Source organism: Mustela putorius, unplaced genomic scaffold (genome assembly GCF_011764305.1).
Source record: "Mustela putorius furo isolate JIRA1106 unplaced genomic scaffold, ASM1176430v1.1 tig00000228_pilon_pilon_pilon, whole genome shotgun sequence".
NCBI classification, from domain to species: Eukaryota; Metazoa; Chordata; class Mammalia; order Carnivora; family Mustelidae; genus Mustela; species Mustela putorius.
Window position 1 is genome coordinate 24,604,695 of NW_025421322.1, and position 24,048 is coordinate 24,628,742.

At 44.3% G+C, this 24,048-nt stretch overlaps 1 protein-coding gene across 1 annotated transcript in view; it reads right to left on the reverse strand.

Annotated features, from left to right (window-relative positions):
• Window positions 1–496: 496 nt before the first annotated feature.
• DERL1 (derlin 1) overlaps window positions 497–24,048 on the reverse strand; it is a 29,304-nt gene continuing 5,752 nt past the window's right edge. The window contains exons 2-8 of the mRNA XM_004743500.3: window positions 17,118–17,229; window positions 11,001–11,065; window positions 9,746–9,772; window positions 9,078–9,173; window positions 8,019–8,071; window positions 6,115–6,225; window positions 497–2,729 (exon numbers count right to left, since the gene is read on the reverse strand). Of these exons, the coding sequence (XP_004743557.1) occupies window positions 2,588–2,729; window positions 6,115–6,225; window positions 8,019–8,071; window positions 9,078–9,173; window positions 9,746–9,772; window positions 11,001–11,065; window positions 17,118–17,229 (606 nt within the window). The 3' untranslated portion in view covers window positions 497–2,587. The remainder of the gene's footprint in view (window positions 2,730–6,114; window positions 6,226–8,018; window positions 8,072–9,077; window positions 9,174–9,745; window positions 9,773–11,000; window positions 11,066–17,117; window positions 17,230–24,048) is intronic.

The window sequence follows — 24,048 nt, forward strand, 5'->3', positions numbered from 1 at the left end:
ACAGGATCATTCTTTCCTTTCTGGAATGTCTCCATTACCAGGAAAGGGGTGCAGCGCCGCTCCGTCTCATCACCCCACCTTGTGATAAACAAGAGGGCCCAAGGCCTGGCATGCAAATGTGGATGGTTCATGGTCAAGAAAAAAAAGGCTCAGCTGAGGTCATGGCATCTGCCTCCCCGGGATTAAACACATTCCATAGAGCTCCAGGAGTCAGACCCATGGGCTACAGAAAGGCCATAAGACACACTAGAACTGGATAGGATTCCTAACTCAATGGTTATTAAAATCAAAACCCAGAGATTCTGCTTCCAGGAATGAATCCTACAGCTGTTCCCCAACATGTGAACAGAAGTAGATACTAAAATACGCTGCGTCACTGGGCAGCGAGAATCCCGGGACGCTCCTAAATGCCCGAGAAGGGGCTGGTTCCAAAAGTTACGTAGTAATCCAAAAGAGGTAGCACAGTAGGTACACGGAAACTGAAGGCAGGCAACCGTCGTGTTGTACATTTTAATTTACAATTTTTACCAAGAAAAAGGCATAGTTACAAAAGGGGAAGTTCTTTATACAAAATAGGGATTTTTATTTCACTCAGTAAGAGAATCCACTGGCATGTCTTGCCTCCCCAAATCAAATCTCCAATAACTCACTTAGCTAAAATTATTTCAAAAAGACAAGTCATCCAGACAAAATTATCAGCTCCCTAAATGTGTTTGAGAAGAATTTAATAAACATTTGGCCTTGAACAGAGGTATTCTACAGAATACTTGCACCTTTACCAAAACTACTGCTGGGAGGCAGGTGAGGCATTAAGGGCATACAAGAGCGACGAGCTCACTTACCACGAGAACATTCTTACACGGTCAGTTTCTGCCCCTGTACAATGAGTGCACATGCGACATCGTAGGAAAAATGGCTTCTAAAAGTTTACAAGTAAATTTTATTGTGGCCACAGGTCAACAACAAAAACATACGACAGTTAACGGTTCAGATTCTCTGTGCCTCCTATTTGATCATATAAATTAAATATGGAGAGGTACACACAAACTTTTATTAAAAACAGGCTGTTTTCAAATCCCCAGTTCCTGGTAGAACACACAACACTACGGCCTGAGGGGTGGGAGGCAAAGTAGGGGCATACTGTTAGAGCACAGAGTTTCCTGAGAAGAAACCAATCAAAATGTTCAAAGCCTTTCTAGCAGACTCCAAGTACAGCGCCCACTCAACACTGCTCCTGGCAGGCTGCTTTCAGTCTGAAAACGTAAAATAAGAAACTGAAACACCAAAGCCTTCAAAAAACTTTATTGGGGGATAAGCCTAGCTCTGATGGAAGCAGCCCACCTATGAAAACCAGCAGCTGGTCTGATGTACATTCCTGACTTATACATTCGTGGCTCAAAATAAAGAACGTCAAACACAAATGATTCGAAAGCCATTACAACCCCAAGTTATGGGATCCACCTAGATGTGCCTGTATTGGCTCTGAGGATAGGATCTCTGCACCTTCTTCACGACTAACCAAAGCATGTGGCCATTAAAAGGGGGGGGGAGAAAATTTAAATAGGGTATAGGGTTCTCCTCTCCACACTATTCCATGAACAAATATCTAGAAGGAAAATGAAAATGAAATGTGATCAATGCCCAGGTGTCTCTCAAAGAGAGCAACTCCCTGTGACAAATGTGATTTGGAACTTTCTAGAAGAACACAACCCAAACTACTGTGGGTCCACACAAAACCAGTATGTCCTACACGAGATGCAAAGGGATTAGGCCCCCCGCAGTTCGCACCTGGCCCCCCTGCAACTCCACTGTAGTTTTCATCACTTCACTTAAGGAAAAAACTGCCTAGCAACCACCTCATGTCTCACTGACACCGGTCTGTGGCCCTCACTGACACAGTGGTGCTTTTTTTTTTATAAGAAGCATCTGCAGAGGTGGCAAATGGTTGTATTGGACACCAGGTCACAGCAATTCCAAAAGCTGACGAAGCTCTCCATCGGCTGGTGCAGTCTTCTCCCCTATGGTTAGAGTTCTGCCACCAAAGGATGTGGGGGGGTACGTGGTGGACAAGTTCTTTGTGACCAAGCCTTGACAGAAGTCAATAAATAAGAGAGCTTGTCACTGGCAGAACCGTTTTATGGGCAACCTCCTCTAGCTGCAAATGCGGGGGCCGGGAGAGGAAGGAGGGGGCGTGTGTGCGAGAAAGAGGTAAAAGGTCCTTTGTCAAGGGTTTGGTGACCCAACCCCACATGCCCGGCTTGGTGTCAGCAGACCGGGACCTGCCTAAACCCATTATTCAGACGGAAAAGGAAGAGAAGACACCAAAAAAATATAGTCAGTTCTGAAATTTGCACAGTTGATATTTTGTTCTTCGTAGCAGTAAGGACTTGAATGAGAATCACGAAACTTGAGGAACACTTATATTTTTCTTCAGGATTTAAAAAATTGTGTCTTGTACTGAAAGACTACATTCAGTGTGGGTCGGGTCCAACAGCATTTGCTAGAACTCGGTTGTTAAGCACACCCAGCACTGGGAGGAAACTTCATCTGCGTCGAGTGGCTGGTGGGCCGGCCCGAGGCCGCTCCTTCACTGGTCCCCAAGCCGAAAGCCCTGTCCCCAGTTGTGTCTCCCGCCTCCACCGCCGTTCTGGTCCGCAGCTCGCCTCATGCTAGCGGGGGGCACGCCGAATCCCGACACCCCTCCTCTCCTGCTGGGCAGCCAGCGGTACCTGGGGTCGGGGGAGTGGGGGGTGGGGAACAAAAGGAGAAAAAACAACACAATCACTTCTGGACCCTGCGCGCGGCCTCCATTCTTGCTGTCCCCACGGCATCTCCCTGGAGTGTATCAGCCCGGCCAGGGCAAGGCCGGGGACGAGGTCCGACCTAACTGCCTTCTCAGCATTTCACTCAATGCCCTGACCCCCGGCAGCACTCACTTTTCGGGTTTCTTAAATTTACTCCTTTTCTAGCCTAACTCATGCTCAAAAAAAATTTGTTTTCTGATCACAAAAGTAATTCAGGCGGAACAGTATGGAAACAAAACTATTACTCCCACAAGCCAAACCACCAGAAAGAACCCCCCGTATATAGCATGCTGACGGATCTAAGTGCGGATCCAACGGGATCAAAGCACAACACAACAAATTCACGTGTGAAAGCCAAGTCCGCAGTCTGCATGTTGAGGCCCAAATGGCATCTCCACGCCGCCCCTGGGCCCTGTGGCATCTGTCAGGGGGGACTGGAGCCGCCGCTTGGTCTTGGGGTCTGGGCTGTGTTTTCCACGGGAATGCCTGACGACCTCCGGCAGCTTCTCTCCACTGCCGAGGCGGTGCGAAAGCTGAAGCCCGGGAAGGGCACCCGCTTTCCCCGTGGCCGATTAACAAACTAAGAATCCCAGAACAGCTAAGAAAGCTTCCACCCTCGTCTGTGTTCTTCAGCATCTTGCCCTCCCTTGATCCTTAGTAAGCTGAGAATGTGTTTAAACCTATTCCACTTAGTGACTCAAGTCATGATCCCGGGATCCTGGGATCGAGCCCCACATAGGGCTTTCTGCTCAGCGGGAGACCTGCTTTTCCCTCTCCCACTCCCCTGCTTGTATTCCCTCTTTCTCACGGTCTCTGTCAAATAAAAAAAATCTTTAAGACAAAACAAAACAACAAAAAAACACCATCTTAAAACAAAACAAAACTATTCCACTTAGCTCCTCATGTTTTCAATCGTGCTTGAAGGCAGAGACCATCACCAGATACCTCCGCTCAAAGCCCTGACGGCACCAAGAGCAAGCCCTGAGAGCCACCTTGGCCGTGGCGAAGAGCCTGCCGAGCATGACCGCCTCAGACGGCGTCTCGCTTACGCCAGGTGCTGCCTGAGCCGACACTAACCTCCTCTTCCCCACAACCCTACGGGGCGGGCGCTATTCTTAGCATCCCATTTTAGAAATGAGAAAACCAAGGCCAGAGTAATCGTCAGGATCCCAACCAGGCAGCCTGGCTCCAGAGCTGGTCCCTGCACTGTTTTCTGCACCTCGGGCTGCGAGCCGCGGCAGAGAGGACAAGCGGGGCACCATTCAGGGGACAGCTGCCCGTGACTGGAGTCCTCATTTGTTTACATCATCCCTGATGCCTTCGTGTTCCCGCCAAAACCAGACAATGAAGCCCTTTCAAACAGAAAAACAACTGCCTGCGGAGAGGATCTACTTTTCTAAATGGAAGGCAGAACAGTGATCTTAGGGTTCTAGAACTTCCATCATCCCTTTTAAACAAACGCAGATTTGTCTGTAAATCACAATGCATTTCCAACTCCCGATTTCTCAATATTCCTGATGTTCCAGTACAATAACATTCCTCCAAAGTGTATAATAAAATAAAACAGTTAAAAGGGCTGTCTTGCTTTGCTTCATACTCTAAGACAATATGGAAGCCATCTCCACTGCTTAAATGGATAGTGAAATTAAATGCAAGTAATTACTACAAAAAGACACCCAATTATACATAATCAACAAAAATTTATGGTAATTTCAAAGCAGTTACTGCTTTTGCAAGGAGCTACATTTTGTCATCTGATCTTTATGCAAAATTTAACAGAAGGGCTTTTCCGCCAACAGAGAACGCTCAAATGCAAGGCAGGCTCCAGTGTGCCCTTGATTTTGCCACTAGAATCTCATACACTTTGTTGCCTGCAATCGAGAAATATCTCCAAGCCGGTAAGTCAGAAATATGGCCATTTAAAGTAAAAACTGTTGGCTAGCCACCAAATGACCAAGTTTTTTTTTTTTTTTTTTTTTAAATTGATGCATCTGCCATCTGACTTGATAAACGTAGATCAAAAATCCAAAACCTGCTGCTATCGTGTCCTTTGATAATTAGAAAGCAGATTGGTCATTTGTTTTTTTTTTGCCTGAAGCCAACTGAAGGCTCAGAAGACAAGTTTCTTCCTATGCACTTAAAAAAATAATAATAATACAACAACAGTGTACTTCTCGGTTTGTGTATTTCACAGACGGCTTTCAAAAACTTCCCGCCCCCCCTCCCCCACTGACAAATGGGATGGGGGGTGGGGCGGACCTCCTCAAGTTTCCCTGCTCTCACTGACCCCTCGGAAGAAAGACGAACTGCAAATACTAAAAGGAGCAAGAGGTGGAGGGGTTGTTTTATAGAAGTTTTTCAGGGGAAGCCAGGACTGCTTGTCCCCAACTGGGGATCAGGAGCAATCGTCAGGCAGGCTGTGACACCCAGATGATGATTTCACTGGTCCCTTCTTCAAATGCCTTCTGTTTCCGTGACAGAAAGGCCAGCAACTTCCATGCTTCAGTGTGTCGGCATCTCTTCTGGCTCATAAAATCCCACCCCAGCCCCAATGCTAGGATTTACTGCCATATTTACTGTATTTATTACCATATTTACCACCACCGCGTGGCCAACAGCAGACCTTACCACCTGCAGTCGTGGGAGACTGGGCGCCCCTTGATTTACAGATTAGCGAGGTGCAGCTTGGAGGTTTTATGAAGTCACTCCCCCTGATAATCCAAACTGGTAGACAAGGGGACGGACTTCAACCCAAGTCTGCCTCAGAACCAAAGCAGTGCCCTCAGCCTCCTCGCCTGAGTGAACCTTAGAAGCAGAGAAAGAACCAGCCCGCACTTCCTGGGTGCTTGGGCTATACGAACCTCGAGTTTCTCCCTTTCACTGTGAAAAGTTCCGGGTATTTTCTGTTCTATAACAGCTCACAGAGAAAGGCTGAAGCTGCTAACCAATGAGCTAACTGAACCCCTTTGCCTCTTCTCTGGCCAATCTCGTGTAAAACCAATGCTGGCACATGGCGGCCCACACTGGAGCTTTGCACAGTGCCCCACCTGCCCAGCTGAGCTACGATGTTCCCAGTGATGCCCAATGTTTGAGTCAGCAGCAGCCCCCAGCTGAAAGGGCTCCACAGAGAAGACCGAGCTGTGACTTTGATCCCGGGCTTCCTGTGACCGTGTGACCGGGGCCAGTCTGTTGGCTCCAGTTTCTCCACCCGCCGAAGAGGTAAATGCCGCCCCTCATGGAGCTCTGAGGACGCCTCCTAAGACAAGGGCAGTAAAATGGCTGTTTGGTGAGGAAGAAAAAAAGCACTTACAAAAACTGAGGTGTGGAGAGAAAATTTCTTCCTCCCAAGTCCATCGGGTATCTGAACATTAGGAAGAAATAAAGATGTCCAACAAGATTTCCAATGAGCTCATTGATTACCCTGCAAACAAAGAGTCCAATTAGTTTCAAGACATGCAAGTGGTCAAGTGAGACGTAGCCAGTTGTAAGCAGTAGCCCAGGGAAGAGAGCCCTCCTGGCAGCCCGCTTCTGGGCCCTGGAGCCTGTGACAGCTCCACAATGAGTCCTTTTGTAGTCTGCGTGGCAAAGGCATTCTGAGGGGAAGGGAAATCGGTCCTGCGGGGGTCCAGCTGCCCTCCGATAGCTCTTTCAAGCCCCATCTCATCCTCAAAATATTGTTTTTGCTACTTCCTGCCTCCAGAGTTGGAAGCTGCAAAGCAAGCTTCTGACTGGTTTAGTCGTAAATACTGTATTTGTAAACCTCAGGGCAAATCGGAAGGCTGACAAGAGAGAAGCAGGGCAACAGGGGTGAGGGGGAGGCAGGACACGCCTGTTTCCCCCATTCCTGGAGACACAGCACTTCTCCCTTGCCTCCGGCATCCTTGTGTGTAAGACATCATGAAGATCACTGAGCATAGCTGACCTTCACCTTGTACTTCTAAAATAAACATTGACCTTCAGGTTTTTCCAAGGCTTACATACAGGCCACTTCAAGGTTTTTATAGATCCACTCCTACTATCACATATCCTTCTGTGTCTTCTCCTGCCACAGGAGTCCTGTCAGGGACAAATCAACATTGGCAACTACTCCCAGACTCTGCCCTTCTGGGCGGCAGGGCGGCTGTACCAGGCTCAGAACTTGCTCCGCTCTCAACAGAGTCTGTTTGCTCAAGTCACTCATTTCTATCACTTCGCGGCAGATGTTAGGACCACACAGAGCAGATATGTCAGACATAGTAAGAACTGGTACTATTAAAATCTGTTAAAACATTTAAAGTATTTGGTAGCGTAAGAAGTGGGAGTTCACAGAACAGTTGCATCTTGATCTCTCCCTTTTAAAATTCTGACTGGATGCAATAAAGCTTCTCCTCTCGGCGCCAATTCCGGGCTAGAAATCTGAGGCCTATTTGGCTAAAACTTCTGTACTATCAAACCACTTACAAAAACTACTTCCCATCTGAGAATCTTTTGATGACTGGTGAGCAGTCTTCAAGGCATCCTGGAAATGCCTCAGGAATAAAAAAAAACACGGTAATTTTACACATAGTTCTTAGAGGAGTCAAGCGCAGACACAAATTAAATCAGTTCCTTGTCTGCTCAATCCGGACAATGAATCCAGAAATATTTATTCAAAAATACATACCCGGAAGTACACTGTGCGTAACGATGAGCTAACAAAATAACCACCACTCAATGCTAAATGTGCTTAAAGCCCTGCAATTTAATCAATTACGTCAAAATGAAATTACAGTTGACCCTGGAACACAGAGCTGAACTATGTGGGTCCACTTATAGGTGGGGCTTTTTGATAAATATAGTATAGTTATGTAAATGTACTTTCTTTTCTTCAGGTTTTCTTAATAAGACTTTCTTTTCTCTCACCTTATTATAAAAACGCAGTATATGATACACGTAATACAACACAACATTTGTGTGAACTGACTGCTTCTGCTATCAGTAAAGCTCTGGTCAACAGGGGACTGTTAGCAGTTCGGTTTGGGGAGAGTTAAAGAATATACACAAATTTCCAACTACACAAGAGCTTGATACCTCTAGTCCCCATCGTTCAAGGGTCAACTGTATTTCCTAAGTATAAGGTTCCGACGCATCAATGTTGAACTTCATAAAACTTTAAAATTTTATAAAGATCAGCTAAAGAACAATGGAAGTCTTCAAAGGATTCGCTTCCAGTCAAATAAATCTAATATCACTTACGAGCCTCCGATGATATAGTTGAATCCGAGGATAACCCAAGGTAAGTAACAGGCCTAGGAGACAAATACACACAAACATGAACAACCACACTAAAAAGGACCTAGCTGCCAGGCGGCTGGAATGGGTAAAGATACACCGACAAGAGCTTTATATAAATCCTTTGGAAAGTCACTGCAAAAATTTCTCAGACCAATCTAGCATGATTATACTTAAAACTTCCTATCTAATGTTATACTCATTCAGGGGCGCCTGGGTGGCTCAGTCGGTTAAGTGTCCCGATTCTTTGGTTCTGGCTCAGGTCATGATCTCAGGGTCATGAGACTGAGTTGCGCGCGCTCCACGGGGAGCCAGCTTGAACTAATAGCCTCCCCCATGAGAAAGCTTTCCAGTTGAATTCAACATTCGAGCCTCTGATTCAACACATCATACCAAGAGCTAAGGGAGCTGCAAGGAACTTCACAAGCTAATGAAGAAAGGGTTGTAGAGAAAGAACTTGAAGGCAGAATGTGGTTAAGTACTCTAAGAGAAACATAACGGCTCGTAGGGCCTAAAGGCAAGACTAATTCCAGACAGGAGACCAGGAAGTATGTTCAGTCCCAACTCAAATGAAGAACAGGTAGGCTTTACAAAAGGAAGAAAATTTAAAAAGATGGTACTGGTGGAAAACTGAGAAGGCACTAAGGGAATTGTCTGAGGACAAAAACAATCTGTTCTAGCTAAAGTGTACAGTACGTTAACAGGGAATGATAAGAACAGATTTTAAGAGGCTGCTCCCAACAAGTATCTTTCCTTCCCCCTCTCTATCACACACACAAACATGAGATCACTCAAGGTCACATGCCTCAGAGGCCTGAAACACAGAGTGAGAAGAGCCAGCAAAGGATTCCAGGTTGGCTAAAGACAGGCAAGGGACTGAGCCGAGAAGAGGGGGCTGCCTACCGTACACTGCTCTGCAGTGACCTCTTCTGGACGAGTCAGAAAGTGCATCTCTGAGCTGAAGAGGGATTTTTTTTTGCAAGGACAAATGAAAAGGAAATTTTTCCAACTACGTGAAAGTACCTTAAATCGTGTTCCAAACCAAAATGATACAATCATGTCTCTGTTCAGCTGGGCCCAGACATAAAGGACTGACATGATCAGAGGAATCATCAGCAACTGCAAAAGAAGTCAACATGTGAAGACATGGCTCCAGAAGCACTCCCAACAGGCTCAGAGTGAATCTACTTTTTTTTAACCTCTCCCCTACAAATAAATTCTCCTATGGCTTTATAAAAGCTAAAAAGAAATTCAATCATCAGAATTACAAACTGATCCTTTCAGTTAATCAATTATACAATGCATGCTACAAAATCCTAGAATAAAATATAATTATCTTAGATGTATTCAGAAATATCAGGGTCAAGCTTGGTTATTTGAAGAACAGTAGGCAGTAAAACTTTACTTACTATATATTTGCAATTAAAAAAATACATATCCACATAATGCAAAGAAAATACTAGAGAATCATCACTCTGGATGCCCAAACATAACAAAGAAGCCGGAAATGAGCCAGGAAACTAACAGTTTAGATAATTCATATAAGACTTTCAAAATAAAAGTTGTAATTCTATAATTTCAAAATGCCACGTAATTAACCACAGGGTTAATGCAATTTAAGCTTCTCTCAAAGGCCATTAATTGTAAATCTGAAACATATAAAAGGGCAAACAGTTTCTAGGGACACTTACCTGCATATCCATTGCTAAGCCAGTAATCTTGGTTTATAAGGTTAAAGATCAGAACAAACAAAGCATTGTGCACCTAGCATCAGTTCATTTCATTCCTGTGTTCAGAAAGAAAACCCTTTTCTAGAGTTCGGGTTGTTTAAAACATCCCAGAACACAAAGGTATCTAACAATCTCCATCATGAATATTCTGTTGTAGTATCTGACGACAAGGAAATGGGAGATGTGGCGGCTCTGGCGTAGGACTCAGTTGGCCCCTTGTGTCCTCTCTGCCTTGCCCAGTGTCTCAGCATCTTGTCTTCAACCGGAAGACGGAGATACCTGCGGCCTGAAACTAACTAGGGTTCTACTCACATCCAGGGCTCCATAGCATGGTGGATATCCAGAACAATTTTTTTTTTCTTCCCTTAAAGGAGGGGAAAGGGCATCCGAAGTGCCACATGTCCTGGCTTGGGGCCAAGTTTCAATGGCCGCTAAGCCCCAGAGCAATGTTAAGCTCACCAGCTGGGCACAGACTGAGTGATCGTGCCCCCTCTGCGGCCCTCGCCATCTGCACAGGTCCGCAGCTGGAAGGCTGCTGGCAGCGGGGGCTACGACACAGAGAGACAAGCCGGGCCCTTCCAGAAGGACCAAATTACTGTGTAGGCCCCGAGGACAAGGACAGCAGTGAAGTCAGAAAGGGATGCTGGTTGTCAATTAATTTTCTGAGATGGAGCACAGATTCCAAAAGCTGTCTCATGGCACGGGATCTCTTTGTGCTGCAGTCAACAAGCTGTCACACATGAGACACAGAGAACTGGGAACAAGAGGAGGGACAGCAATAAAATTCAACCAAATGTGGAAAACCCGGCAATGGGAAGGGAACGCCATCACTTGGGGGCTCTGTGATGTACGACAACTTTAAAATCAAACCTTAACTGAGGCGCCTGGGTGGCTCAGTAGGTTCAAGCGGCTGCCTTCGGCTCAGGTCATGATCCCAAGGTCCTGGGATCGAGCCCCGCTTTGGGCTCCCCGCTCAGCGGAGACCCTGCTTCTCCCTCTCCCTCTACCTGCCACTCTGCCTACTTGTTCTCTCTCTCTCTCTGTCAAATAATAAATAAAATCTTAAAAAAAAAAAAACTTTAATTATTTGTAATTATTCACTGGTGCAAACAGATGCGAATACTATAATTTGAACTGTTGTACAGAATACTGTCTACTTCCCCAAACCTGAAAATAATGGTTTACTTCTAGCCCCAAATAACAGACTAAAGGATACCACGATGCAAATCCAGTTAAAGAGGAGCATGAATAAATAGTCTGCCGGCCTCCCATCAAAAGCTCCTAGAAACAAAAATAAGCCAAATGTCATGGTTCAGAATTTCAGAACAAAGCAACTCCTCTGTAAAGAAATACTTCAGAAAGTTAGAGAGAAAGCCAACATGAGAATATTTTTAAATTCCTCCTCTCAAGCAGAAGAAAATCTTTTAAAACATCTAAAACCATGCCCTTGGGGCACCTGGCTGTCTCAGTCGGTAGAGCATTCGACTCTTGATCTCGGGGTTGTGGGTTTGAGCCCCGCGTTGGGTGTAGAGATTACTTAAAAATAAAATCTTTAAAAATAAATAAAACCATGTCCTCAATAAAGCCCTAAACTCCAGTCAAGTGAGCAAGGCTAATCTGTGTTCTCCTAACTGAATTCTAATAAGGACCTTCCCCAACCCCCACGGGCTGAAAGACCCACGGCGAGGAGAGTCAGCGCTACGGGCGTCTGAGATCCCACCCCTCGACGACTCGCCACCCGCCAGCCTCTGCTTCCCGGAGACACATCTGGGCTCACCTGGGTAATCCTTACCCCTCCACTGGACCATCAGCTCTGATGCGAAAGGAACCACAGCTGCCTTGCCTACCCCTGTGACTCCTCCAGCAGGACTCGGCTGGGAGCTTCTCACTGTTGTGTTGTTATTAGACACGTGCGCACACACGCGTGCGCACACACGCACTACCACGGAGTCTGACCCTGGGCTTTCTGAGAAGATTCAATCTCCTCCTCCCAGCTTACGAGGCCGGAGAAGAGGAGGAGTCGGGCCACAACCCTTCCCCGAGCCTCTGACTCGGCACCTTCACGCTACGTCTGGGAGGTAGAAAGGCCAGGCCCCGTTTCCACAGATGAGGACAGGAAGTTAAACGACCAGAGTGGCATGGCTTGGTAGAAGCGGGGTGAACTCTAATGACTAGTCTAGTGCCCTTGTTATTACACCGTATACCAGACTCTGTCTCAGCCTTGGACAGGATAATCAACACTGGTCTGGCTCTCCCTTCTCAGGGTGATTCCTCGTGCCTTCAGCTGAAAGACTAGAAAAGAGGCAGAGATAAAAAACAAATGACTGTACCCCTGGGGATAAAAATATATGTTTATAAAAAATAAAAAATTTAAAAAAAAAAAAAACAAACAAAAAAAAACAAATGACTGTAAGGTCACATGAGCTCAAACAGCTACCTTCCGCCTCTGGACACCCCATTGTAACAGCATGATACATAGTCAATTAAAAAGAAACTCTAACAAGTATTAGAAAGGCAGGGGAAAGTATCTGTCTAAAAGATAACAAGCGGGGCGCCTGGGTGGCTCAGTCGGTTAAGCATCTGCCTTTGGCTCAGGTCATGATCCCAGGGTCCTGGGATCGAGGCGGGCTCCCTGCTCAGTGGGGAGTCTGCTTCTCCCCTTCCCTTTGCCCCTCCCCACACCCTCTCCCTGCTCGTGCTCTTTCTCTCTCAAATAAATTTAGAATTCTTTTAAAAAAAAATTAAAAATGGGGTGCCTTGTTGGTTCAGTTGTTGTGTGTCTACCATTGGCTTGGGTCATGATCTCAGGATCCTGGGATCGAGCCCCACATCGTGCTCCCTGCTCAGCGGGGAGCCTGCTTCTCCCTCTGCCTCTACCTTTCCCCACTTGTGCTCTCTCGTGCTGTCAAATAAATAAATAAAACAAAAAAAAAGGTTTTTTTCAATTAATATAATACAAGTTTCTAGCAGAAGTCTCTCTGTTTTTTTTTTTTAAGATTTTACTTATTTATTTGACAGACGTAGATCACAAGTAGGCAGAGAGGCAGGCAGAGAGAGGGGTAAGCAGGCTCCCTGCTGAGCAGAGAGCCTGATGCGGGACTCGATCCCAGAACCCTGAGTTCATGACCTGAGCGGAAGGCAGAGGCTTAACCCACTAAGCCACGCAGGCACCCCAGAAGTCTCTCCTACTTTCCCAAATTTCTCCCCTGGTGTCTCAAAGGCACACTGCAGCCCCAGTGTTGAGGAGTCTTACTAGTAGGGGATCCCTATAGATGAATCAGAGCTGAAATTCGAAACAAACTCTGAATTTCAGTAACAGTTGTGCTTCTTCTGATTTGGTTTCAGCTTTGTGATTTGTTTTTTGTTTCATTACGTTTTTTTAAGCAGGCTCCCTGACCAAGGTGGGGTTTAAACTCACAACCTGAAGGTCAAGTGTCACATGCTCTGGCCCTAGGCCAGGTAGGCACCTCCCTGGCTTCATGATTTCTGAGGATTCTCTGGACTGAATACGTGAACTACTGCAATCACACCAACTACAGTACTATATTATCTGACAAGTTTGCAACTGGAAATTGACAAACCTACTGGCCTCCAACTGCAGTTTTGCAGTTCAATTCAGAAACCTTACAAATAAGGCGGCGCTCCTGTGGACAGGACTCCTGTGAGTCAGGCAGGAAAACGTGCAGGCGGCAAGCGTTCTGTCAGGATGTGAACACCAGGCCGTATGGCCCAGAGAAGACTGGGGATCAGCAAACCCGGGCTCTGGTCCTAGCTGTGTTACCTCGAACAGCTTGGTGACTCGCGGGGCATGTCACCACCTCTCCAGATCATTGTTTTCTTGTCTGGGAAATCTTATTTTAAAAGGACAGGTCTCGGGGTGTCTGGGTGGCTCAGTGGGTTAAAGCCTCTGTCTTCGGCTCAGGTCATGATCCCAGGGTCGTGGGATCAAGCCCCACAGAGAGCCCGCTTCCTCCAATCTCTCTCTGTCCGCCTCTCTGCCTACTTGCGATCTCTCTCTGTCAAATAAATAAATAAAATCTTAAAAAAAAGACAGGTCTCAAAAGTTCCTCTTGACACAAACGTTCATAGCTGCCTTATTCATAACAGTGAAAAATGAAAACAAGTCAAACATCCATCAGCTGATGGATGGAGAAACAAAATGTGATAATTCCACACAACGGAGTCTTATTTGGCAACAAAAAGTAGAGACGTACTGATACGTGGCACACGGAAGGACCCTGACAACCCCACGCTAAGCAAAAGCAGCTGGTCACATGGTGCACGATTCCATCTGTAAGAAATGTCCAATAGAGGCAAATCCAAAAAGGCAAGAGGAGACTAGTGGCTGCCTAAAAGCTTAAGGGGAAGATGAGGTTGGACAGAAATGGAGAGTGGCTGTTGAGGGGTATAGGGTTTCTTTCTGTGGTGATAAAATATTCTGAAACTAACTGTAGAAATGACTGCACAACTCTGTGAACACTCACCAAATTGTATGCTTTAAACGGGTGGAACTGGACAGCACTTGAATTACAGGTCAATAAAACTTAAAAAAATGCCTCTCTGCTCTGTGACTGGAGAGTAGGGAAGCGGGGTAGACTTGTAAGAATTCAAGCAGACAAAAGGGATCTATGGGCTAATAATCCTGCAGAAGAGTCTTTTTTTTTTTTTTAAAGGTTTTATTTATTTACTTGACAGAGATCACAAGCAGGCAGAGAGACGGCAGATAGAGGGGGAAGCAGGCTCCCTGCTGAGCAGAGAGCCTGATGCAGGGCTCAATCCCAGGACCCTGGGATCATGACCTGAGCCAAAGGCAGAGGCTTTAACCCACTGAGCCACCCAGGTGCCCCCTGCAGACAGATCTTAAGTGTTATTTAGGTATTACAAATTCGTTACATGACCTGACTAGATAGAAGGGAAGAGTAAATGGGATCCAGGACATCAAATAACCAAGAGAAAACAATGTACAAATAAAATGTGGTCACAGAACTGTTGTAATTTATGTCTTATAATAGTGTTATAATTATTTTTTTAAGTCCTTATGTTTCAGAGGTGAATATTAGAATATTTACTGATGAAACGATATCACGTCTGGCATTTGTTTCAAATAATCAGGGGTAGGGGGACAGACATGAACAGAGATCGAATAAGACCAGTGATGAGACCATTGTTAAAAGTCAGCAGGAGTTAGGGGCACCTGGCTGCCTGAGTTCGGGGAGCGCGTGACTCCTGATCTCCAAGTCATGAGTTCGAGCCCCATGTTGGGTGTAGAGATGACTTAAATAAATACTTAAAAAAAAAAAAAAAAAAAAACGTGAGCAATAGTTAAATAGTTAAAAAGGGGCTCACATATACATGCAGACACACACTATGACGTGAATAAACCTTGGAAACATTCTACTGAGAGAAGTCAGCCACAGAAGAACTCCTAAAATGTCTCAAATTGTCAAATCCATAGGCACAGAAAGTAGCTCAGAGCTTGGCTAGTGCTTGGAGAAAGGGGGATGGGGATGCAGAGTAACTGCTTTGGGTTTTGGGGGGTTGATGAGGACATCTTGAATTAGACAGTAGTGGCGGTTGCAAACAGACTAAAGACCAAGGGACTGGGACTCCTGGGTGGCTCAGAGGTTAGCCGTCTGCCTGTGACTCAGGTCATGATCTCAGGGTCCTGGGATCAAGCTCCACACCAGCTCCCTGCTCAGCGGGGAACCTGCTTCTCCCTCTTCCTTTGCCTCTCCCCCTCTCTCTCAAATAAATAAAATCTTTAAAACAAAACAAAACCAGGGACGCCTGGGTGGCTCAGTTGGTTGGACGACTGCCTTCCGCTCAGGTCATGATCCTGGAGTCCCGGGATCGAGTCCCGCATCGGACTCCCAGCTCCATGGGGAGTCTGCTTCTCCCTCTGACCTCCTTGCTCATGCTCTCTCTCACTGTCTCTCTCTCAAGTAAATAAATAAAATCTTTAAAAAAAAAAAAAAAGACCACAGAACTGTACACTTTAAAATGGTCACAACTGTCATTTTCTTGTTATGTGAATTTTACCTCAATAAAAAGGCAAACAAAGGTTTATCAACCTTTCTCACTACTTTTGTCTATGTTTGAAATTGTTCCATAACCAAATGTTTAAAAACCGGTCATGGGTCATCCACACTTAGAGTTTACTACTGATGTAAAAACAAAATTACTCCAACAGCCCCATCCTCAATGAAATCCTATCAAGGAGTAAAATGCAAAGCAAGTCAGCATCAGTATCAGGCCCGTCTGGGACAAGGGAGAATAAAAATCACAGATCCTGGGGGCTGTAAGGACCAAGCAGGATGTGGTGGTGAGAATCCCAGCTGTCCGTTTTGGCTGCGCCCAGACACTACCTTTCCCCGAATGAGGGGATGGGCGAGGTCCCTCCCTTCCGGCAGTAACGGTCCACGACCAGACACTCTGTACTGACATCATGATTTCCTTTTAAAAACACCTCATACAAATGCCAATTTAAGGAAAAATCATGTTGGACACCGAATGCCCATCCTTCTACCTCCCTGCAGCTATGAGATGAATTCACAACTCTCAAACTGACGTCGATTGAAGGGTGGTTCGGGATTCTCTATCCTGAGCTAACCGCGAGCAGGTTTATAAAGCCTCTGGAGTCAGCCAACCTTCTCAAAATCATTTAGGCTTAATGAAATTATGTTCGCGTTTCGACAGAGCAGTATCAATTTATTCCTTCTCAGCATAAGCAACTCAGAACAGCACACAGAGTATTGTACAAAGGAAATAAGGAACGATTCACAAAGAAACTTTCAGGAAAAGATTTTTGTAAAAAAACTTATCCATAACATCATATGGGTAGTCATATCTGATAAACTACCGGATTATTAAATCCCTGCTATAAATTTTACAGGTGAGTGATTCGATCACAGAGAACAAGGCTTTCATAGCATAAAGGAGTACTTTTCAGCCCCAATCTGGGAGATGTATATACTTCAGCCCAACTGTGCATTGGACCACATGACACATGACAGAAAGGAGATGCCAAATTTCAGTGAGAGGCACACAGCTCAGCCACGAGGAACAAGGCGTGGACAAGATGTGTAAAGGCTCCGGTCTTCTACTTTTTCACGATAAAATGGTGACTGTTACTTATGCCTCATGATGATGTTGTGAGGATTAAAAATCAAGTCCTCAAAGCACCTAGGACAGTCCCAGCACCGGTACAACTTACTGAGCAATTCCCATCTTTATGCCATTTCCTCAGAGGCCAACTGCCCTCAAAATTCTTCCAATACGTAAATACGAACTGGTAAATTAGAAACAAATCTTAAAACGACTATGGATAACATACCTGTTTCAAGTCGTGTGGAATACTGATATAAGAAATATAAATTGACCAAATAAAGAAATCCAGTTCCTGGGCCCACAGGGAAATAGAAGGTGGCAGTGATTGGCCTCCAAACCTGTCCAGATTAAAACAGACACAGCGGTTAGTTTCTGCAAGCCTGGTTAATTTTTTTTTCTTTTTCTTTTTTTTTTTTTTAAAGATTTTATTTATTTGTCAGAGAGAGAGAGAGGGAGAGAGAGCAAGCACAGGCAGACAGAATGACAGGCAGAGGCAGAGGGAGAAGCAGGCTCCCTGACGAGCAAGGAGCCCGATATGGGACTCGATCCCAGGACGCTGGGATCATGACCTGAGCTGAAGGCAGCTGCTTAACCAACTGAGCCACCCAGGCGTCCCAATTTTTTTTTTTTTTTTAACTAAACAAAATGCACCCTTGCAAAACATTCTCCTCTGTGATGGTGGCTACCAAAGGGATACCACCAAAATAATTCAAGAAAACTGAAGAAGGGCTCTCATCAGCTTTAATCGTATCAATTTGGAAATACTTCTAGCCAGGTTGAAAAAAATCAATACTATAGAAGCACATGGTCAGTCTTTACTGGGATAAGGCATTCACTTAAGCCTGTCAAAATTGAACTGTAAAGACAATTTCCAACAGGACAATAATAATCTCTATGCAGGAAAAAGAATATCGTGGGATAACAAACCTTGTCCAAAATTGTCATACTCAAAAGGCAGAAGTAAAATAGAAATGTTTGTATTCAAATCCCTGTGCTATTTAGGAAATATGGATATATGACTTCACACTACTAAGTTTCCCTCCCCCCCCCCAAAAAAAAATTACAGAAGGGTCTCCAGTAAGAAGTGAGCCTCCCTCCTACCCCGCATCTCCCAATTCCCTTTAGCAACAACAATCGGTTTCTCGGATTTCTTTCAACAAATAATGTGTTACTACAGTTCCTCCCTTTTCTTCCTCTCTTGCATAGCACAGCTCTATACCTTGTTTCATTTCCTTGAGGAAATATTTTTGCTGTCTTTATATAAAGTATTCCTTTTATGTGAATGTTCAAAATTCATTTACACTATTACAATGCCACAATGCCTATTCTTGATTATCTTTTTTATACACGTCCATGTAGGATAAAACCCTGTAAGTTAATCTGCTAAATTCACAGGCATTTGAGTTCAATTTTGCTAGACACTGCCAAATGCCTACAAAAATATTTAACTGACTTACGCTTTCTCCTACAATGTAGATTAATGCCTGTCTTCCTTCCACACCCTCACCATTAGGGTCTTCTATATTTACCAATTATTTTTTTTAAATCTTCAGCATTTCCTTTCTTCGTTTTTCTGCTAGATTTGCATTTCTTTGTATGTTCTGGAAATTCCCCTTTCTCGCCGCTGTAAATATTTTCTGGTCTGTCATTAAATCTGTGCCTTGATGGTATTCTTGCCGTACTTTGACATGCAGAAGTGTTCGTTTAGGTCGGGCCTGATTAGTACTTGGATGGGAGAAGTGTTTGTTTAATGTCGGCAAATACATCCCTCACAAGCTACATCCTGCTCACCAACTACTTCTCCACTCTAAGAATATGTTAGTGTCACAGTTCCACTGTGACACAGTCCCCATTCCTCTCAGGAGTGAGGCAGTGATCCGACTTCTTTTTCTCGATGGTCACTCAGCTCTCCCAATCCCATTTACAGAGTAACCCGTACTTTCTCCATTGACCTGAAAAGCTACTTTCATCATATATTTATTTCCTTTTGTATTAAAGTCTCTAATTATATTAAAGTGCTGTCCTGTTTGGAATTGAATTCCTATACCAATATCAACTTATTTCAATTTCTAGTCTTACAGTATGTTACAATATCTGGTAAAGTTACATGATTAAATAATCCCTCTCCCATTTTTCTTCCATGTGTGTCTTAATTTTCTTGGCTGGTCTCAAAATTTTATTTTCCTAAAAGAACTAGAACTGGGGCGGGTGCCTGGGTGGCTCAGTGGGTTAAGCCTCTGTCTTCAGCTCAGGTCAGGTCCTGGAATGGAGCCCCACATCTACACTCTCTGCTTAGCGGGGAGCCTGCTTCCCGCCCCCACCCGCCCCACCTCTCTGCTTACTTGTGATCTCTGTGTCAAATAAATAAATAAAATCTTTAAGAAAAGAAAAGAAAAGAAAAGAAAAAGAACTAGAACCGGCATCTTTGTGATACCAGTGTGATACAACTCCCCACAAGGAAGAAGTCTTTCACAGCTTTTCTAAGTTTTGATAGACTCAACCACCAAAGCTGAATTACCTATTGCTTGTAATATTAGCCAAGTTACCTTATTGCTTGTAATATTGGAAAACTGAGCCTCTTGGGCTAAATATACAACTCCATCTGTGAATAAAATTTTGCATCTTATTCTATTGTTGTCTAATTCACTGGCTAGAACCCGCAACACAATGTTAAATAACAGTGATTGAAGAAGACGACTTTCCCAGACCATAGAAATACCAGCATCATGCTGGCTCTGGCCTCGCTATACATAAGCATGAAAGACATGACCCTTGCATCAAGGAGTTCTCAAGTAGTGGGTTATCCAAAGAAGCAAAAGACTGATCCCAACGGTGGGAAAAATTGGGTCTCGGAAAAACAAATACAAAGTCCAAAAGAACTGCAAGAGCACAATAAACAAACAGGGACTGCTGACAATTTGGGTGTGGCTGGAACCGAGGACATTAGCTGTGGGGGCTGGCCAGACACCACGCTACCCAGTTCCACTCTCCAAGTGCAAGAATGTAACCCTCACAAGTTCAATTCCACCTGGAAGAAAACACGCTTTCTGGAATACCCGAAAGAGCTACTTTCCAAGAAGCCTGTATTAAACCAGCAAAGCAAAATAGGTCAAAACTCATTTTGATTCATTCACAACTTCATCATAGGTACAGTTTAAGAGAAAGAACACCGGAAGTGATTTGAGAAGGCCTAGCTGCAAAGTTGTAGCTTGCAATGCTAGGACTTGCCTCAGTTGGCATCTGTAAAAGCGGAATGATCTACTAATACTCGCCCTACTTTGATTAGTGGTTAAAAAAATAATAATAATAAAATAAAAGTGTGGTCCTCTTGTCATTTACATACAATGACTCAGGAGATAGATTTTATAGTTGAAGAAACAGAATGAGAAAAGGTTAAATAATAGCTAGTAAGTGGCGGAGCTAGAATTTGATCCCAGACAACTTGACTCCAAAGTTTATGACACAAAACCCTGATTTTTTTTTTTTACAATGTCTCTCACAAGTGATATCATTATTACGAGGTATAATTATAATTAGGAAATGTTTTAAGTACTACTGTGCTTGTATAAGCCTGATTCTCCCTGCTTATGAAGAGCACTGGGATTGAAGACCAGAAGCAAGCAAGCCCTGGCCTTGGCCCTTAAATAGCCCTAGGGCCTTGGAAAAGTCTAAACCTTTGTGTTGGTGTCTTCATCTACCCAGTGAAGTCTGCCCTGACTCCACCTTCCTTATTTCCAGATTTTGTAAAAGGCAGGAATTAAGAAAGTGGATTTAAAAGGTCCTTTGTTTAAAAAAAAAAAAAAAAAGGTATGTGTGGGTGTATGATTATTACAAATCTCTTAGGAGACACACACTGACATGGTTTTTAGAAATTCCCATTTTAAGCTACCTCCATATTCCCGTAAGTTACTCAGGGCCTCGTTTTGGAAAAGAAACCCTGGTTTTTTCCGACTACATCTTTCACTAACACTGACGACATGACACTATTTTTAGCCACTGTGTGCACCTGTGCTTTGGAAATCAGTGTCTGTCAAAATATCTCACTCCTTTTCCCCGTTCATTAAGCTTACCCTTGAGTTATACTTGGCTTTCATTGATCTAAGAGACTTAATATTATTTTTGTATTACTTTAAAATTATAATTTAAAAACACCAGGAGAAAGCTTATCTCTTCAGAAAACCACAATATACTTCTGAAATCCCCACTGACGTCCCAGCTAAATCCCCTCCTTTGCTCTGATATGTAAGTAGTTAGGATGAGAAAATGGCTTTTGTTTTCAGGGCTGGGCGAGGTTGGCGGCCCATTTCTCAACCCTGGAAAGCCTTCGCGGGATGCGGGATCCCGTAATGGGCAGCAGGTGCAGCACCAAGAGGGCGGGGCCTGCGGGCAGCCAAGGGGAGGGCAGCAGCTCGTCCAGACCCCCCAGCACCCGGTCCTCATCCCAGCCGTTTTATAATGAAAGCTGGGCCCTCATGAGAGTTTAGGTGATTTGCCAGAGCTCCTCACTTCAAAGCAAGAAGTCCACATCTTCACTGGCTTATAAGGGTTTAAGAAAGGGAGAAGGCAGTGCTCTTTAGTGACTGGTCCCAAACCTCCTGTTGAGAGAGTGGGTGGCAGCTGTCCTTGAACTAAAAATCTCCCGAACAACCTGCTTCTGAAACCATTACAGATGCTACCCAGAATCTAAAGTGGGGTTTTTTAAGTACCCCAAACAAAGATTTTTCCCAAAACAGTATGGACCGGTTGACTTGGAGTTAAGAAAGAAATTCTACATAGGTCACCAACAAGAAAGAGGGGGAGTACCTCAGTGCCAAATGCTGATGTTAGCTAAGTGTGGGCTTTTTTTTTTTTTTTTTTGGACAACCTAGGTAGGCAAGAAAAACAAGTGAAAGGCACTCGGGTTCAATTGTGGACTTTGAAAGAGCTATTAGAAGCCATCCATTCGAGAAACAAGAGTGGGGCGTGAACATGCAGAAGCAAAAAAAAAAAAAAAAAAGACAAAAGGAAGTATACAGGGGGCACTTGGGTGGCTCAGTGGGTTAAGCCTCTGCCTTTGGCTCAGGTCATGATCTCGAGGTCCTGGGATCGAGCCCCGCATCAGGCTCTCTGCTCAGCAGGGAGCCTGCTTCCCTTCCTCTCTCTCTGCCTGCCTCTTTCTCTGCCTGCCTCTCAGCCTACTTGTGATCTCTCTCTCTCTCTCTCTCTGTCAAATAAATAAATAAATAAATAAATAAAGTATACAACCATGAAGCAAATGCTTAGCCTCTGAGATCAGAAGCTTAAGGAGAAGGATGAACTGAAACCTAAAAAGAAAGATCCCAGTGCACTCAGGAAAGAGAAGTCCCCAATATCCTTCCTGCTTATTACTCCGATAAAACACACAGCTGGACCCACCTTACCACACCCAGGCTGCGCCCACCTTACCACACCCCAGCTTATCCACTTTTCCATTCAGGCCAAACTTAACTGGGTATAGTCAACGATGAACTGTCTGTGCACCAAGCGTACCCCTTTGTATAACTGAGTGTGTCATGGCTGCAACTGAGAAACTGGGGCAAAAGTACCGAGCAGCTCTAAGGATTGCCTAGGATCCAAGATCTGAACCACTACCATGCGTGCACACAAAGGAACCCACGCAGATGACTGCTTGAGCACAGAGAGTAACTCAGCACAAGTGTTACACGTGGCCACAGTTCACTGGGACCTTAACGAAGGATCGGGAAGATCCCTGGAGTTCCCACCATGTACATTTCAAACCATGGGTGCTTGCCTAGTATATGAAGTAGAGAAAACGAGGCACAGGAAGCATATGAACAAAAGCACGGAGACACAGATGTTATATGGAATGACTGCTTGGCCTGCACAGACATCTACCAGAAGGTTTTTCTAACTAGAACATAGGGGAAAGCGATCTGTACCCACATCTGAGGCTCCAGAGGTAGGAGGTGGCTGGGCGGGGTCCTTATAGGATATGCTAAAGAGTTTGGATTTCCTTGTAAGGTCAACGGGGAGCTTGTGAAAATTTTAATTAAGGAGCATGACAGGATCAAATTAGATATTTTAAAAGATCACAAGGTAGTATAAGAATAGACAAATAGATCACTGAAATAGAATAGAAAGTCCATAAACAGACCGATATATTTATGGCAAGCTGGTGTATTATCAAGGTAGTATTTCAAATCTGTGGGGAAAAGAAATTTTACTGGAAGGCCAAACAGTGTGGAATAATTTTTAGTGGGGTCAGAATCCTGATTCCACCAGTTACCATCTGCATGAGCTGGGCACAGAACATAACCATTTGGTGCCTTCCTTGTTCCCTCTTTAAAAATGTGTTGTCTAATTGTCAAAACAAGCCTGATAAGAGGGGATGAAATCAAATAGTCCATGACACAAGTTAAGTATTGTTCAGTAAATGTCAGTGATTATTGCACTAAAAAAAGAAGAAGAAGCCATTCATTCTACTTGTAGGTATGTACCCAACAGAAACACATACCTGTGTTCACCAAGAAATGTACTGGAATGCTGACAACACTATTCTTTATGGCCCGAACTGGAAACTATCCAAAATGCCCATTACCACAAGAATGAGTAAAGAAATGGTCATCTATTGTAATCTATCTACAATCATGTGCAACAAAATGGGTGACTCCTACGCACTGTCAAAAAGAGACCAGACACAGAAGAGTATATACTGTAAGATTTCATTTATATAAGGTAAAAAAAAAAAAAATGGCAAAAATAATCTGTGATAGTAGTTACCGTTGGAGGAGACAGTTATCAGAAGGGAGCTGTAGGATAGTGTGGGGGGTGTTGGAAATGTTCTCTTCATGATCTGGGTACTGGTCATATACAGGCATTCAGTTTTTAAAAATTTGACAAGCTCTAAATATATAATACATATACTTTACTACTGGTATACTAGTAATTCCACAAAAAGTTAAAGCTATAATCTAATGGGCAACCTTATCTACAGACCACAGCACAACTGCCTGAAGTGGACAGGACTGTTAAGGAAAGCTTTTAAAGCTGTACATACCAAGACCCTAGCCACTGAAACTCTAATCCAAACCTTGAGGCTACTTCTATGCTCAGTCTATAGACCAAGTTCACCTCCCTTCTGGTTATGTGCATAATAGGTCTCTCTTCCCCAAGATACT